Here is a 16,480-nt window from a genome sequence, read left to right as displayed (position 1 = left end):
TCAAACATCTAGCCTGGTGTAGTGGTATGTATCTGTAATCCCAGCATTCCACAGGCTGAGGCAGGAGACTCTCCAGTTCAAGGCCAGCCTGGACTACACAGTGAGACCTTGTCTCTGACAAAAAAAAAAAGAAAATTTTTTTATATGTCAAGACCTGTCACAGTAAGACATTACAACATTATTATCATCAGGCTCTGGGATTATGACCATTAAAAGCAATAGATCTGGATTTGAACAGTTGTTCCAATAAAATCTACATGGTTAACAGCTCATCAAAATCCCCATCCCCAACTGAGAGTAATGTCCCATAGAACTGTCCCCATAATTTGTTACAGATCTATATATGGTAACACAAAGAATGTGCCATTCCAGAGACAGGCAAATTAAAGCAAGAGTTGTCTTCTTAGAGTAGTGGTAACTGGATTTCATTTCTTTTTTTTTTTTTTGGTGGAACTGGAGTTTGAACTCAGGGTTTTATGCTTGCAAAGCAGGCATTCTACTGCTTGAGCCACTCTTCTAGACCTGGATTTCATTTCTAAAACATATTAGAGCTTTCAAAGATTGAAATACCCAAATCTTTGCCACCTAGGCCTCCTTGCCAATTTGTAAGAGCATTTATTGTAAATGGACACATCAGGCCTCACAGATGCTGGACAGGAATCATTAATGCTTGTTCCACATGAGGTCTTCCATTAACCTGAAGCCTTTGGTTTATTTCTTGTAGCAAACCATTCATCACTTTTATCTGCTGCCATTGCCTACAGAAACAGAAATGGAATATACATTTATCCCACGTCTGAAAAACAAAGGATACAGCCCACTTTGTACTTCATTGCAATATCACAGTGAAGAAATTAACATTTAAAGACTTCAGCCAGGTGCCAGTGGCTCACGCCTATAATCCTAGCTACTGAGGAGACAGAGATTAGGAGGATTGTGGTTTGAAGCTGGCCTGGACAAATAGTTCAAGAGATCCTAACTTGAAAATACCCAACACATACAACATAAAAAGGGCTGGCAGAGTAGCATAAGTGGTAGAGTGCCTGCCTAACAAGCATGAGGCCCTGAGTTCAACCTTAGTACCGCCAAAAAATTTAAAAAAACAAAACAAAAAAACCAACTGTTCATCCAGTATATTTTGTTCAGTGGGTCAGCAGATGCCAGTGAGTACTAAGCAGTTGCCTAGTAATTCTCATTCTGCAGAATAAATGGTTGCAAAGCTTGCAGCTAGGAAGCATGGCAGCTGCTGTTGAGGGAGAGGACCTTGCACGCCAGACTGGGATCTTTGGCAGAACAAGAATCTTTAGTGCTTATGAGACTCAGTCTGAGACTGAGACAAAAATATGAAAAGTCATTTGATATTTTAGATACTGAGCCTGGAAGGACTCCCTTTTTAAAGCCTTGGCCCAGCCTAATGTTCTGTTGGGATAGTTTTGTGCCTTTTATTGAAAAGGAAGCCTTGTTTACAGTGTTTTGGTTCTATGAGTTTTCTTAGTTGTTTGGCAAGGAAGAACATTTATTCACTCAAAAAGCAAGTATGGAAATACCTTTTAAGAAATGAGTTTTTATCATGCTCTAGGTACTATGCTGAGTTCAAGTATAACAGAAGAGACACAGTCTGAGGATTTGGGGATATATATATAGAGAGAGAGAACAGCTGAGGACTCATATAGAAACAATTATTTTGTACAAGAGAGTGTGTGTCTTGATACAATTGTTATAATAGAGTCATGACAAAGTAACATCAGACCAAAAGGAAAGGAACTAACTGGTTGGAGAAAAAGTGTAGAAATTATTCATCTACATTTTAACTTAGAATCAGTGAAGCTGAAAGTGCCCATCCTTGGGAAGTGGGACTCAGAGATAGGGCAAGACACGTTATGTTTCATTTATATAAAATCTCTGTACAGGCACCTATATAATCCTAGCACTTGGGAGGTAGAGGCAGGAGGACAATGAGTTCGTGGTCAGCCTGAACTACATAGCAAGACCCTATATTAATATATTCCAGTTAAGCCAGGCACCAGTGGCTCACACCTGTAATCCTAGCTATTTGAGAGGTTGAGATAGGGAGGATCACGATTTGAGGCCAGTCTGGGCAAACAGTTCACAAGACCCCATCTCCAAAATAACTTGAGCAAAATGGACTAGAAGTACAGTTCAAGTGGTAGAGCACCTATTTTGCTCTGAGTTCAAATCCCATCCCACCAAAAATATATATATAACTATATATTCCACTTAAAGCTAGTTACAGTCGGGTACTGGTGGCTCACACTTATAATCTTAGCTACTCAGGAGGCAGAGATCAGGATGGTCACGGTTGGATGCCTGCCCAGGCAAAAAGTTCACGAGACCCTATCTTGAAAAACCCATCACAAAAATAGGGCAGATAGAAAGCCCTGAGTTCAAGCCCCAGTACCACTTTTTTTAAAAAAAAAGCTAGTTACAAAATTTACAGGGTGAACAAACTGTATAAAATCAATTTTTGGACAACAGGAAAATTTTAATAAGAACTGCAAGTGCAGTTTTTCCCAGCACTATGGTGAAAGAAAAACAACTGGATTATAGATGACAATTAAGGGCATGCTATTAATTTTTTAGGTGTAACCATGTCAACATGGTATATAAGAAAAACAATTACTTTTTTCAAATTGTCTTAAAATATAGAACATAAGTGTTTTAGGGTAAAATGGCATAATGTTTGAAATTTGCCTTAGAACTGTCCAACAAGAAAAAAAAACAACCCAAGAAACAAACAAAAAAAAACCCTGGGAGCTGGAGTGGAGGGAAGGAATGATGAAAAATTATGGAACACTTTCTAATCATGACATGATAAAAAATAAAAGCTATTAGGAAAACGGCATAGACCTGAATATATAATTTGCAAAAGAAGGTAAGTGAATGGCCAATAAACTTGTGTAAAGTCATCAAGGAAATACGAATTAAGACCAAAATAAGAAACCATGCTACATGTATTAGAATGGCTAATAAATTTAAAAAAAACCAAGAAAACAAAATGTTGGTGAGGATTAGAGCAAGTGGGACTCTTGTATGCCTACAGTAGGTCCCTGCATTCTCAGAGGATACATTCCAAGACCCCCAGAGGATGCCTGAATAGTACCTATAATTTAATGCCTTCCCATCTTTAACTGTTTAGGGGCCGGGGCGGAACCCAGGGCCTTACACTGCTAAGCAAGTGCTCTGTCATGGGGCTATATCCCGAGCAACTGCTTCTCATCTTACCTAAGCATTTATGATGTGCTTTTGCATTTTGAGGTGCAGCAGCAAAGCACAAATTTCTTTTTCCTTCTTTGTAATTTCACAGATTTATTCTTACCCTTTGTTTTAAGCAAAAAACAATTTCATAGGAAAAAAACCTTCCAATGAAATCAAGAACTTTCACCTTTTCACCTAAAAGAAGCACTTTGCAGCATCTCTTTAGCATATCCAAATTGCCAGGACCACTACTTTTGTGCTTTGGGGCCATTACTAAGTAAAATAAGGATTACTTGAACTCAAGCACTGAGGTGCCAAATTAATCTAATAATCAAGATGGCTACAAAATGACTAATGGGGTAGTAGTGTATACAGTGTGGATACCCTGGACAAAAAAAATTGGTTGATGCCACAGGTAGAACAAAGACAGCAAGAGATTTCACCATGTTGCTCAGAACAGTGTGCGATTTCAAATGTCTGAATTATCTATTTCCAGAATTTTTAATTTAATATTTTTGGATGTGGCTGACTGTAGGTAACTGAAATCATGGAAAGAGAAACATGTATCTACAAGATTTAAACAAAAATGTTCATAGCAATCTTCCTTACAATAGGTAAAAATCTAGAAACAACCCAAACGCTCACTATAAGAATGATAAACACATTTTTATCTCATAAAAGTGAGCACCATTCAACAATAAGAAAGAAAATATGATATATGCAATTCCATGGAGGAATCTCAAAAATGTTATGTCGAGAGAAAAAAATCTAGGCACAAAAGGGTACCTACTGAATGAGTCCATTTGTATGAAGTCCAAAAACAAACAAAACTAATCTATTGTGCCAGAAATCAGAACAGCAGTTGCCTCTGGGAGAAGCTGTTAGAGAGATATGAAGAAGGCAGGATCTCTAATGCCAAAGCAGAAGAGAGATTAGAAGAGGAGGTTTATCAACAGCAAAAAATCAAGAAGGGAAGAGTCTAGCAAATCTGCCAACTGAGAGGTCACTTGAAATTCTATTTTCCTCCATGATCAAGCTTTAAAAGGCTGTATTTCCTACACATTTTCTGCTTTAATTCACATTAATTAAGCATCTGTTATCATGTTCACAATTTTCCAAGACCTATAAACCACACAATAATCCCATGAAGTGTATATTATTAATTTTCTCACATTTTCAGAAAAAGAGATAGAAATTCAAAGAATTTAAGTAAATTGTTTAAGGTCAGTTTTGTAGTCACTAAATGATAGAACTGGGATAGGTTGATTAATTTCTTAAATCATCCAACAAAGTATTCAGAGATAAATGAGGTGCAGTGGCTAGTACCTATAAGTCTAGCTGTTTGGAAGAATAAGGCAAGAGGATTGCTTGAGTCTAGGAGTTCAAGGCCAATCTGGGCAACATACTTGCATTCTTGTCTCAAAAGTCAAAAGTATTCAGAGAATGTCTACTTCATCCCAGGTATGAGCTAGAAGCTGGGATACAACAATGAGCAACTGCTTTGAAAACTGCTGGAAAATCAAAGTTTAATGAGACCACACAAGAGGTTGCTGGATTTGGCAAGGTGGAGGACACTAGTGATAACAATACAAGCAGAATCGGTGTCAAACAGACACTAAATGGGAGATGAGTAGAAACTGTGTGTAGATCTATTGTGTGTGTGTGTGTGTGTGTGTGCTGGGGATGAACTCAGGCAAGCACTTTACCCCTTTAGCTGTAAGACAGATTTCTTAATGAAGAAATCTAACCATAAAGAAATCTGATGGCACAGGCCTAATGCTAGCTCTAGGAGGCAGAAGCAGGAGGATTGCAAATTTGAAGCCAGCCTGAGTTATACAGTGAATTCTAGGCAACTCTATGCTATAATAGCAAGACCCTATCTCAAACAAACAAAAAGAAATCTAGAGACTGGATACCTGGTCAATAAAAAGATGGGAGTTACTGGAGTCTGTTTCTAGTCTGATGAGAACAATTCACTATGAAGGAAGAAGGCTGGTATTATCAAATGGAGAAAAGATGACCAAAAGGCTAAGGATGTAAGAGGGGATGGAATCCAGGTATTTCCATTCACTGAGCAGAAAACTGGTGTACACAGTACCAGTGGTTCCCTAAGGCAGCCCAAGGCAGTGGGAGGTGTAGATGCTGAGTCCACATAGGGGCTATAGGGGTCATATAGATGTCAATAAAAACACAGGTCTCTGTCTGAAAAGTCACACCAACAGCCAAAGAACGTGGTTCTGACAGTACAAACCCAGACCCTGTTGCTTTAGCCCTTCCCCATACGTACTTTATGCCACACTCCCCTTGGGCCTATAATGACATAAATGTAGAAAGGAGACTCACATCGTCCAATAATTTGCTTCCCTCTGGATCCATCTTAGAAAGTTCTCGAAAAGCTTCATCACCGACAAAGCAAATTTCGTGTCCATCCTGTATCAATAAAGACAAAAGCATTTGCCAAAAACCATCTCTGAAGAAAGCCCTGAACAGCCTGTCTCCCTGCTAAGTAATACTCACAGGGTCAGCCAGAATGACTACTTGTACTGTTGCCTTCCCAGGGGTATCCAGACTCACTAGGGGAGTCAGGATCTGCTGCTTCTCCCTTTTCATCAAGTCTTCTAAGTCTGGCAACTTGAGGAAAACAAAAAGGCAAGGTGAGCAAGGGTCACAGACTACTTTTATGGCATGGTCCTAAATAATGCTATTGAGGCACTATTGGTCAGAAAGAACCAAGGCACCACTTGTTTGATTTTATTATCTCTGTGTTCTTGAACTTGATAGCAAAGCCACAACCAGAATGAACCTATAGAAAGCAAGGGCAAGGTTCTCAGCTGAGTTGGATTAGCCAGTGACAAAGCTTATACAAAGACTGGGTTATCAAACATTACCTCTTTCTGGGGACAAGAAAAGGCAATTCTTCCAAAAGCTGCTGCATGATCAACTGTACCCTTGATGCCCTGAAGCTCCAGCTTACACTAAAACGAAATAAGAAAGTGGGCACAAGCTTTCAGACAAGTTATACATACATGTAATAAATAACTCAAACAGAATTAAAGGAATAAAGCAAAAGCCAAGTATCCCTCATTCTTCCAACCCACAGCCAGCCAACCAGCAGTTTCCTGTGTATCATGCTAGACACACTGCATGTGTGTATATATACACATTTTTTACACAAATGCCAGCACAAAATATTCTATTCCTTATTCTTTTCCAGTTAATATTACTACACTAGTACATAAAGACTTGCTCAGTCTTTTTGGATAGCTGCAAAGCAATCCATTCTATAAACAAACCATAAATAACTGAAATATTCCTCTAATCCACTAGACACAGAGGTTCTTATCTTTTGCTAATACAAACAATGCTACAACAGATTAATTGATACACATCTTATGATGAGTTTATCGATAAAATACTGTCAAGGAGTAGAATTTCAGGGACAAAGCACAAGGACTAAATCAGGCTCAAATGTTAGGTTACTAAAAAAGCATATACGCCAGACAGTGGGGGATCACGCCTGTGATCCTAGCTACTAATGAGGCAGAGATCAGGAGGATTATGGTTTGAAGCCAGCCCAGGCAAAAGAAAAAAGCAAAACCCAATCTCAAAAAATACCCAACACACATTAAAAAAAGGACTGGTAGAATGGTTCAAGTTGTAGAGCATCTGCCTAGCAAGCTTGAGGCCCAAGTTCAAACCTTGTACTGAAAAAAAAAAAATGTATGTCATACATTAAATCTATTAAATCATGTCTACATCTCTTTTGACTAAGCAATTCCACTTCTCTCTCTCTCTCTCTGCTGGGTATTGAATCCTGGACCTCATGCATGCTAGTGAATAGGCTAATACCCCATTCACTTCTAAAAGGATATATCCTCAAACAGAAGCAAAGTTAGTATCTGGTGGTAAGATTATCACAAATTTTTATTTTCTTCATTCTGTTTATCTGTGTAAATACTGGCTCACTGTAAAGAAACTATAAGAACAACCTTCATGCTAACTTCATTTATGAGCCAAACTCAAAGTAACAGATAAGTTCTTTCTTCCCAAGATCATTCACCTGGTTATCAGCATAGCCCAGCAAAGCCCTTTGCTTCTTTTCATCATGTTCATAAATTTTCATGCCCAGTAGATTAGACCAGTAGTTCAAGGATTTCTGAAGATCAGACACTGCTAGAGTTACTTTGAATACAGGATCTTTAGGGTTTAAAAAAAACAGCAGAAATAGTTCCATCAGTTCAGTGGAATATAATAAAAGGACCAAAACAGACTCAAGCATTTGTAAGAGTTTAGTTTATAAGACTGGGATGTAGCTCAGTGGTGGAGTGGCCTAAGGTTTGATTCCCAGTATCCCCTACCTCCCAAAAAACTTACTATGATAAGGACTTTAAGTCAGTATGAACAGGGATATTATTCAATGAATGACAGTAAGATAATCATGGCGAGAAAAGCTACATATTAAAATGAAAAAGCACAATGCATTCCTGAAGGGTTAAAGGATTAAGTTTAAGAATGAAACCAAGTTAGCGCTGGTGGCTCACTCCTATAATCCTAGCTACTCAGGATGCAAAGATCAGGAAGATCAAGGTTCAAAGCCAGCCCAGGCAGATAGTTAGTGAGACCCTACCTCGAAAATACCCAACATAAAAAAGCAGTGGCAGAGTGGTACAAGTGGTAGAGTGCCTGCCAGTACCACCAAAAATAACATTAAAAATACTTCTCTAACCCCAAATTATATAATCATTCACTTATTCACCTATATTTAGTATTTCCTTGGTTTCTCATTTTTTTGGGGTGGGCAGCAATGGGGTTCAAACTCAGGGCCTCACGCCTGCTAGGCAGGCACTCCCACTTGGGCCACTCTGCCAGCCCTTCTTTGTGTTGGGTATTTTCAAGATAGGGTCTCTCGAACTATTTGCCCAGGCTGGCCTCAAACTGTGAATCTCCTGATCTCTGTCTCCCGAGTAGCTAGGATTACAGGTGTGAGTCACTGGAGCTTGGCTTAAGATTTTTCTTTAAATCCTACACCAAAGATAGAAAACAATGAAGAACAAAAGTCTGTTAGGTTAATTACACAAAATGGAAAACTCCTACACAACAGCAGTCAAAAAAACAATTACAGGCTGGGGGTGTTGCTCAGTATAAAGTATTTGCCTAAATGCTCAAGGCCTTGGGTTGGATCCCCAGCACTGAAGGAAAAAAAAAGATTTGCAATGTACAGGAACAAAGTCCTTAATATGTAAATCACTTTGAAGTATTCATAGAAAAAAAGATAAACATCCTAGAAAAATTGACAAAAGGCACAAAGTGAGCCAGGCACCAATGGCTCACTCCTAGCTACTCAGGAGGCAGAGATCAGAAGAATGGCGGTTCAAAGCCAGTCTGGGTAAATAGTTCCTTCAGACCCTAACTCAAAATAAAACCCCATCACAAAAAGGGCTGGTGGAGTAGCTTGAGATGTAAGCCCTGAGTTCAAGCCTCAGTACTGAAAACAAAAAAGGCACAAAGTGGTAACCCACAAAAAAAGAAACGAACAGTCAATGAACATATGAAAAACTATTCAAAAAAAAAAAAAAAAGAAAAACTATTCAAACTCACAATTCAAAGAAAATATCTGTCAGGTAATTTTATTAATTTTTCATTATCATTATTTTTTGTTTTGTTCTCTTGGCAAACAATTTTAAAAGTTAGCAGTGTTAACTGTTTTAGTGCAGGGAGTGAAATCACAATCATATAATAGTGGTAGAGTACATTTCTGGGCAAGGATTTGAGAGAATGTATCAAATGCTTTACAAATGTACATTGCTGAAACAGCAAGTCCGTTTTCAACAATTCAAAAAGTAATTATGGATGTATGACGAGCTTTCAACACAAAGGCATTCATCACAGTGTTTTCCAGAACAATGAAACATTAGGAACGACATAAATATACAATACAGAACTTCTTATTTTCCTACAATACAATAGAATTCCTGCAATAGCTTATAAAGAGCTATATATTTAATTATATATGTTTTTTTGGATAAAGGATTGGAAAGATAACAGTCAAAAATGTTCATAGTAGGTACCTCTGGACATAAGGGTACTGTTTTCTGTGTGTGTGTGTGTGTGTGTGTGTGTGTGTGTGTAAGGAAAAAATCTATTATTTTGTAAAGGGAATAAAAGTTATATTAAAACATGTAACACAGGGCTAGGGATGAAGCTCAGTGGTACAGTGTGTTTGGCATGTTAGAGGTCCCGGGTTCAATTCTCAGCACTAAAAAAAAAAAAACAAGCCCAAAAGAGAAAACAACTAAGCCAGCACTGGTGGCTCACCTCAGTAATCTTAGCTACCTGGAAGGCTGAGACTGGGAAGATCATAGTTTGAGGCCAGCCCAGGCAAATAGTTTGCGAGAACCCAGCTCCAAAACAACCAAAGCAAAATGGGCTGGAGGTGTGGCTCAAGTGGTAGAGTGCCTGGTTTGCAAGTTCAAATTGCCCTTGAACCTACCAAAACCAAAACAAAATAACATCTAACATTAGTGGAAATGCTTTCTACTGTAAAGTGACTTTCTGAAGTGCTATTCCACACTTACAGCTGACTATGACAAATTCAGTATATTTTCCTTTGGTTTTCTGCCTTAATTTCCTGTCTTTCCTGCCTTAATTCCACTAGCTAGAATAGCAATGCCATGACTAAGCTAAGGTGTTCTTTGCAACTGCCTCCTCCTGCAGACTTGATTTTAGTTTTCTCCCTTGATTTCAAAATCAACAAATCTCAGTTGATTCAGACCCTGAAGGGATGCTGGGACAAGTGGGTGAAAGTACACAGGAGTAAGTGATTCAAAGGAAGATGGATGCCAGCTAGACTGACAGATTTGACTACATTACCAACAGGAAAGGTATTATCATTGCAGAGAACAAAAACATCTTAAGGTTGTGGAGCTCTCCATTATTTTAAATCCAGGATGAATATCCCTTACATGAATTGCTTGGGACCAGAAGTGTTCAGGTTTTAGAAAGTTTGCATGGACTTTACTAGCTGATCATCCCTAATCCAAAAATTTAAAATCTGAAGCTCACTGAGGAGTGACACTGTGCTCAAAGCATGGTATTTAGATTTTGGAGCATTTAAAATTTTTGGAATAGGGATGCTCAATCTGTACTGAAGTACTAAAAATGTACTTTGGAGTTGGCTGCCTCAGTTGAATTGCCTATCAACAAAAACAACCATAAAAATCTCATAAGGCACCAGAGAAGTACAGAAATACCATTTCTCAGTTAAGTCCCACACAGACAGTCTAACCTCCTGCATCAGAATGGATTGGTCTTTTTTTTCTTGCTGAGCACCAGTTGAAAACAAGTCACATTAAACACTATATTAGACTCTATGTGGGACCCAAGGGAGATCAGTGGAAAGAAGAATAGTGTGGTTTCCACCTCAGGTCACAGACAGGCACATACTCACTGTGAAATGACAGGCAGAATGTCCTTCCTTTTCACCAGCATTTTACCTTTTTATGCTTTTACTTTTGTTTTGGCAAAGAGGCAGTTATTTTCAGGGATTTAATATACATGATGAGTCTGCCTCTCTAGTGAACAAAATGCACCCAGTGAAGTTTCTTTCTTGCTCTGTGCGGGCAGTCACTGTGATGCGCTGACTTTTGTTCCATTCTTCATTCTAAGGACCAACACTGGAGTTTGAACTGACCTCAGGTCAAGGGGTGTGACTAATTGGTCTAAAGATAATCCTATTTCTCTTGATAATGATTGCTTTGGGAGCAGGCACAGTGCATTAATTCTGACAAGCAAGTGAGCTGGAAGATTCCAGAAAAGTTTTGCTGTGTTCTTTAAAAAGAGCAGTAAGCAGTCAGTTCCCTGTCTGCTATTCAAAGTGTATTTGGGAGCATGTAGCCCCAACTTCTACTGGCAGCCACCCTACACTCATGAAGGGACTAGCTCTAGAAGAAATATGTGAAGGATAATAGAACATAGAAAAATTTGGGGTTCTTTATACCATGGTTGAGCTGATGAATCAACTAATCCTGAATCTTTCCTACCTGTAAAATAACTGCTCTGCCAGCTAAAAAAATTTTTAATTATTGAACTGGGGATGTCACTCAGTGGTACGGTGGTTGCCAAACAGGTGGAAGGCCCTGGGTTCAATCTCCAGCGCACTGTTGAATTTTTTTTTTCTTATTATTTAATCTAGCTTGATTTGGATTTTCTGTTATTTGCAGCTGAAAGAGTCCTAAATAGTTACACTATCAGTAAAACAGACCAGTCTACATTCCCTGTTCTAACAAGAATAGAATTTCTCAGAGAACAGGTAGGAGCACTGGCTTGGCAAGGACATGTCCTGTCAATATAGAAACTCTAATAGAGAAAGACCTCCAGTGCCCTCTGTCCTTCAACCAAAGATGCCTTTGTATAGGTTTTTATTAGTCCTTGTGTAATTACCTGACTGAGGTAGGCTGTGATTCTCCAAATAGAACTTATATCCTCCTGGAGCCTCAGTTTCAAAAATTCCTTCTGTGACTTCATTGAGTGGCCACTCCAGCTTCCTGGCATTGCTGACAGCCTGGCTGGAAGCAATCGTGATTCCCTATAATAACAACAATAACACCCACATATACAGTCACAACACATCTTTTACAGAACAAGATTAGGAGCCAAAACCCCATTGCCATTAGTTCAAATCACCTAAGAATTCATTGGCATTCAGAACTTCTCCTCCAGTGATTTTAAAGTAGTGATTTTCTCTCATAAAAGTTCAGATCTTTATGAATCATAGGACAGAGATTCAAATGTCAATGAGGCTCACACCACTTGATACTAAAGGTAATCTCTTTGCATTTTCAAAATCTAGGGCTGGTGACATGTCTTAAAAATCTCAAATTTCCACAAACTAGTCAGAGAAATTTTAATCTTACCTATCTGAGATGATGTTTTTATTCATTTTTTTTCTTGTGATGCTGGGGATCAAACCCAGGGCCTTGCACATGCTAGGCAAGAATTTGTGATGCTGGTTATTGAATCCAGAGTCTTGTGTGTGCCAGGCAAGTGCTGTACCACTGAGCTATGTTCCCAGCCCTATTTTTCCATTTTAAACAAAAAATTTTAACTCTAAAGGTACTCTAAATTTAATCCAAGTACCTAATAATGAACACTTCTGACTTCTGATGAGGCTAGCCTCATTTCTAGTGATTATTGTAACAGTCTCTGTTCTAATCCTGCCAATCTATCACCCACTCTGCAGCCAGAGTAAACTTTTCAAAAATGCCTCCTACAGCCTATTCTTAAGACATACAACCAGACCTTGTTTGTCCTCTGTTTAAAACCCTTGATGGCTCTTCATTTCACTTGGATGGGTTTTAGTGGCTCAATGCAATCCAACCCCATGCCACTCTTTTTTTTTTTTGAGACAGTATCTCACTATGTAGCCCAGGCTGGCCTCAAACTCATGATTCTCCCGCCTCAGTCTCCCAAGTGCTGGGATTATAGGTGTGCACCATGTTCAGCCCCCTGCCACCTCTCTAATCCTATCTCCTGACATCTTCCTCTTGTCCTCTCTAGTCCAGCCACACTGGCTTTCCTGCATTTTCTCAAACATGCCAGGCACTGCTTGAGGGCCTTTGCGCAGGCTCTCTTCTCTGCTTAGAATGCTCTCCCTCCATATAGCCGTATGGCTAACTCCCTTACCTCCTCCAATATCACTGCTTCAAGGACATATACCATAATACCCTATTTCAAATTAAAACAAGCCACCACCTCAGCCAAAAATCTGCTGGGACAGTGGTATATTTACCATGAAGTCATTGCCAAGCTTGTAGTCTCCGATGCCATAATTGTATGTTAATTCTGCAACAAAATGATCGTCCTCAGGTCCAAATCCCACCATTGTTTTACTCCATTTCCCATCATAAGGCCTAGGAAAAGAGAGTAAATGAACCAAGGCAAAATCTGCTTCAGGCTTCCCCCAAAGACCTACTAGGCACAGTAAGGTGGGCAGTCCCTTCTGGTCCTACAAATTCTCATGAGGAGATGACCTCAGATGGTGCTGACAAGAGCTGTGGTCAATGCTCATGGGCCCCAACTACAGGCTCCATACATCATTTATTGGGCACTTTTTTCAGGGAAGCTTTGTTTACCTTTTCTTTAAATCAGGGAAAGTAATCCCAAAGACAGTTCTCCAACCTGACCTTATGTCTTTGCATATCAATTACAAGCATGAAAATCCTAATAGGCTTTAGAATTTTTCAACTTGCCACAGACACTAAGCTTAAGAGATACTTCATAGTCATTGCTTTAGCCAGAACATATATTTGTGTTTTGGTATAATATAAAATTTATTTGTTCTTTGCCGATTCTTGTAACAGAGCTCCGAAAACCCTTAGAATTTCCAGGTAGGAGTCTTTTGTAATTCATAATGAGCTTTCCCATAACACCTGAGTTTATAATAATGAGCTGACATAGGGTGAGGTCCCTAGATAGCCTTAGAACGGGGGTGGTTGCCAGAAACACCAAGTGATTAGAGAATTAGAACTTTAAACCCTCTCACTTCTGGGAAGGGAAGTAGCTACAGATTAAGCTCTATTAATCTGTATAAAAATTATTGAACATCTGGATTTGATGAGCTTCTGTGCTGAACACATGGAGGTACTAGAAGAGGGTCTACTCAGAAACAGCATGGAAGTGCCACCCCATCTCGTCCCCATATGTTCACTGTTCTTCTATCAGGCTCTTCCTGGGTTGTATCCTTTACAATAAACCAGTAAATGTAAGTAGAGTTTCCTTGAGCCACTCTAGCAAACAACTGAATGTAAGGAGGGGTTTGTGGGAATCCCCGATTTATAGCTAGTCAGTCAGAAATACCAGAGGCCTGGACATTTGAAGTGCAACAGTCTTGTGGGACTGAGGTCTTAACTTGTGGGATCTGACACTAATTCCAGGTAGATAAAGAATGGAATTAAATAGTAGGACATCTGACTGATTCTTAGAGTTGAAGAGTTGTTTGGTGTATGAGAAATACTGTTTAAGTCCAGAGAAACAGAAGATATTCCCCCAGTGTTCTTCAAGTTGCCTCCATTACTTATCGTTGCCTCCTTAATTTATCCCATTGCCTTATACTCGCTTTGACAAACTACCATCTGCTCTCTTGGGGGTATTCAGAGCATCAAGGTGATTTTAAGATACAAGGTATCATACCCATTACAGGCAGCTTTGCAGCCTTCTTCAAATTCCTCATGCCTAAGCACCTGGTAAAGGAATTAAAATAAATGTAAAGTTTTACTAGTACTGCACATAAACTAAAAGGTCAAAACATAGACATTATCACTTGTAAGCTTTAATAAAAAGGAAAGGAGATTTCTACCTAAGGAGCTGAGTAAGCTCCTTAGGTTTTGAGCCTCAGTATCCTAATACGTTGGTGAGAATGGGTAACCTACTGAAGCATCCAAGACAGAATGTAGATTCTCAATGTCTTAGTTTCTGTTTTCCTTTTTGATTCCCACTGTTACTATTGCTGTTCAAGCTCCCATCACTTCTCTCGAAGACTACTGAAAATATTAAGCTCTCCCTTCTTAATAATACTATAAAAGCATATCCCTATAGCACAGCTCTGATCACATCATTGCCCCATTCAAAATGTATGCAAAACCAGGAGTGATGGAGCATGTCTGTAATTCCAGCACTCAAGACCCTGAGGCAGGAGGCAGGAGGAGTCTAAGTTCAAGGCCTGCCTGGGCTAAATAGTGAATTCCAGGCCAGGCTGGATACTATCAGAAGCAATCGCAACCTATTTGCCCTGATATTCCATCTCTTCAATTCCAAACAAGTAACCTTAGCTAAAGACACATAAAATTAGTGGTGTTCTTCAATTATATTTTTGCATCACCTATTCAGTTCTTTTTTTATAACTCTTTAATTTTTTTTTGTGTGTGTGGTACTAGGGCTTGAATTCAGGGCATCGTGCTTGCTGGGCAGGTGCTCTACCACTTGAGCCATGTCAATTCTCTTTCCACTAATCTTCATCTGTAGAAATCTTATTTTTACAGGTCAACTCAAATTCAAAGTATCTGTGAACTTTCCCCAGATACCCAGGTTGGAAAAAGCTCTTCTGTGTTTTTATAATAGCAGCTAACACTGATAGAACACATACTACTTATGGATCAAATACTATCTATATAATAACATGTTTAATCTTCACAGCAACATTTGGTCAATAATGAGAGGTTTATGGTTTTCTGCTATCATTTATCAAATTCTGACTTCCATCACTGTCACTATGCACAAATCCAATTCCCATCCCCAATCCATCCCAGACCAGGAGCTCCAACTGAGGACAAATACTAAGGTCATTTATACCTTTGTTGCCAAAGCTCAACACAGAACTCTGAAACAGCAGGTATTTTTAAAATAACTGATGAATTCATGTAACCTGCTACATCCTCAGTACCGTCTCCACAGTAAGCTGTACAATTGCTCCTGGAAAACCTTCCTAACTTGTGTGTTCCCTAACCCCTGGCTTAGCAGGGACTCCCCCAATAACTTTCACTTGCGTTTTCAGCTAAGTGCCCCCTGTAGAAACACAGCTTCTCAGAGCTGGGGACAGGCCTCTTCCGGGTGCTGGGGAGGAGAACAGACTCTGACCTTACACAGAGATCTGGAGATTTACCCAGAGATTGCGTATCTGAAAGAGACCATCCAAACCACCCCTGACAGAACGTTGAATCTAAACAGAAAGGCTCCAAACTTGATGAGACTGCGTTATAGTTCATTAGCAGAGCCTTAGATACTTTTTTGCTTGTTTACTGTCCTTTCCAGCAAACTGCAAGCTCCCCGAAGGCAGGAGCGCAGTACACATTTATAAATGAACTTAAGTGAAAGAACACGCGAAAACACATAGCTGGCACGTCGATCCCCTTCCAAAGGCTGTCTAACCCGTGACCAGGGACTCGCAACTTTCCTGAAGCTGAAAACCCTGTAGTGCCAATGGGGAGTTTGTAGGCCTGAGGCCGGACGCCCTGTGGCTGAGGTTCACGACACACCCATTTCTCCCCCTGTCCGCCAGGCTAGCTGCGGGTTCCAGCTTGGCGCGCCCGCCCTTGTCAGCGCCCGCCTGCACCTTCATCCCCAAGATGTCGCGGAAGAAACGCGCCGTCTGGAAGCGGTTTCCCACTTTGAATACGAAGTGCAGAGCTCTGCGAGAAGCCATGATTTCCAGCACCAAAAGCGACGTCAGTCAGTTCAACAACGCCCCGCCCACAGACGGCGCGACGGGCCC

At 39.8% G+C, this 16,480-nt stretch overlaps 1 protein-coding gene across 2 annotated transcripts; it reads right to left on the bottom strand.

Moving 5' to 3' along the window:
• Positions 1-411: 411 nt before the first annotated feature.
• Positions 412-16,469, bottom strand: Glod4 (glyoxalase domain containing 4). 2 transcript variants are annotated; one of them, XM_074046551.1, is made up of 10 exons: positions 16,320-16,454; positions 15,341-15,357; positions 14,186-14,278; positions 13,004-13,185; positions 11,656-11,800; positions 7,277-7,413; positions 6,105-6,191; positions 5,734-5,847; positions 5,560-5,646; positions 412-758 (listed from the first exon to the last, which is right to left on the bottom strand). In XM_074046551.1, exons 1-10 carry the CDS (start codon positions 16,409-16,411, stop codon positions 693-695), a joined length of 1,020 nt encoding a protein of 339 aa, XP_073902652.1. In that variant the 5' UTR covers positions 16,412-16,454; the 3' UTR covers positions 412-692. The 2 variants fall into 2 exon arrangements, with proteins under 2 accessions (XP_073902652.1, XP_020013490.1); XM_020157901.2 differs by lacking the exons at positions 14,186-14,278; positions 15,341-15,357 and adding an exon at positions 14,404-14,453 and having other exon boundaries at positions 13,004-13,124; positions 16,322-16,469.
• Between the last annotated feature and the right edge of the window lie 11 nt (positions 16,470-16,480).

Source organism: Castor canadensis, chromosome 11, assembly GCF_047511655.1.
Source record: "Castor canadensis chromosome 11, mCasCan1.hap1v2, whole genome shotgun sequence".
NCBI classification, from domain to species: domain Eukaryota; kingdom Metazoa; phylum Chordata; class Mammalia; order Rodentia; family Castoridae; genus Castor; species Castor canadensis.
The sequence above is the reverse complement of the archived record's forward strand: the minus strand, read 5'-3'. Positions and strand labels throughout refer to the sequence as shown.

Coding starts and splice junctions, on each gene's coding strand:
- Glod4 (XM_074046551.1), bottom strand. CDS start 16,411: ATGGCTTCTCGCAGAGCTCTGCACTTCGTATTCAAAGTGGGAAACCGC. Junction 6,192..7,276: donor TGGGCTATGCTGATAACCAG/GTGAATGATCTT, acceptor ATTTCGTTTTAG/TGTAAGCTGGAGCTTCAGGG. Junction 5,647..5,733: donor TAGTCATTCTGGCTGACCCT/GTGAGTATTACT, acceptor TTATTGATACAG/GATGGACACGAAATTTGCTT.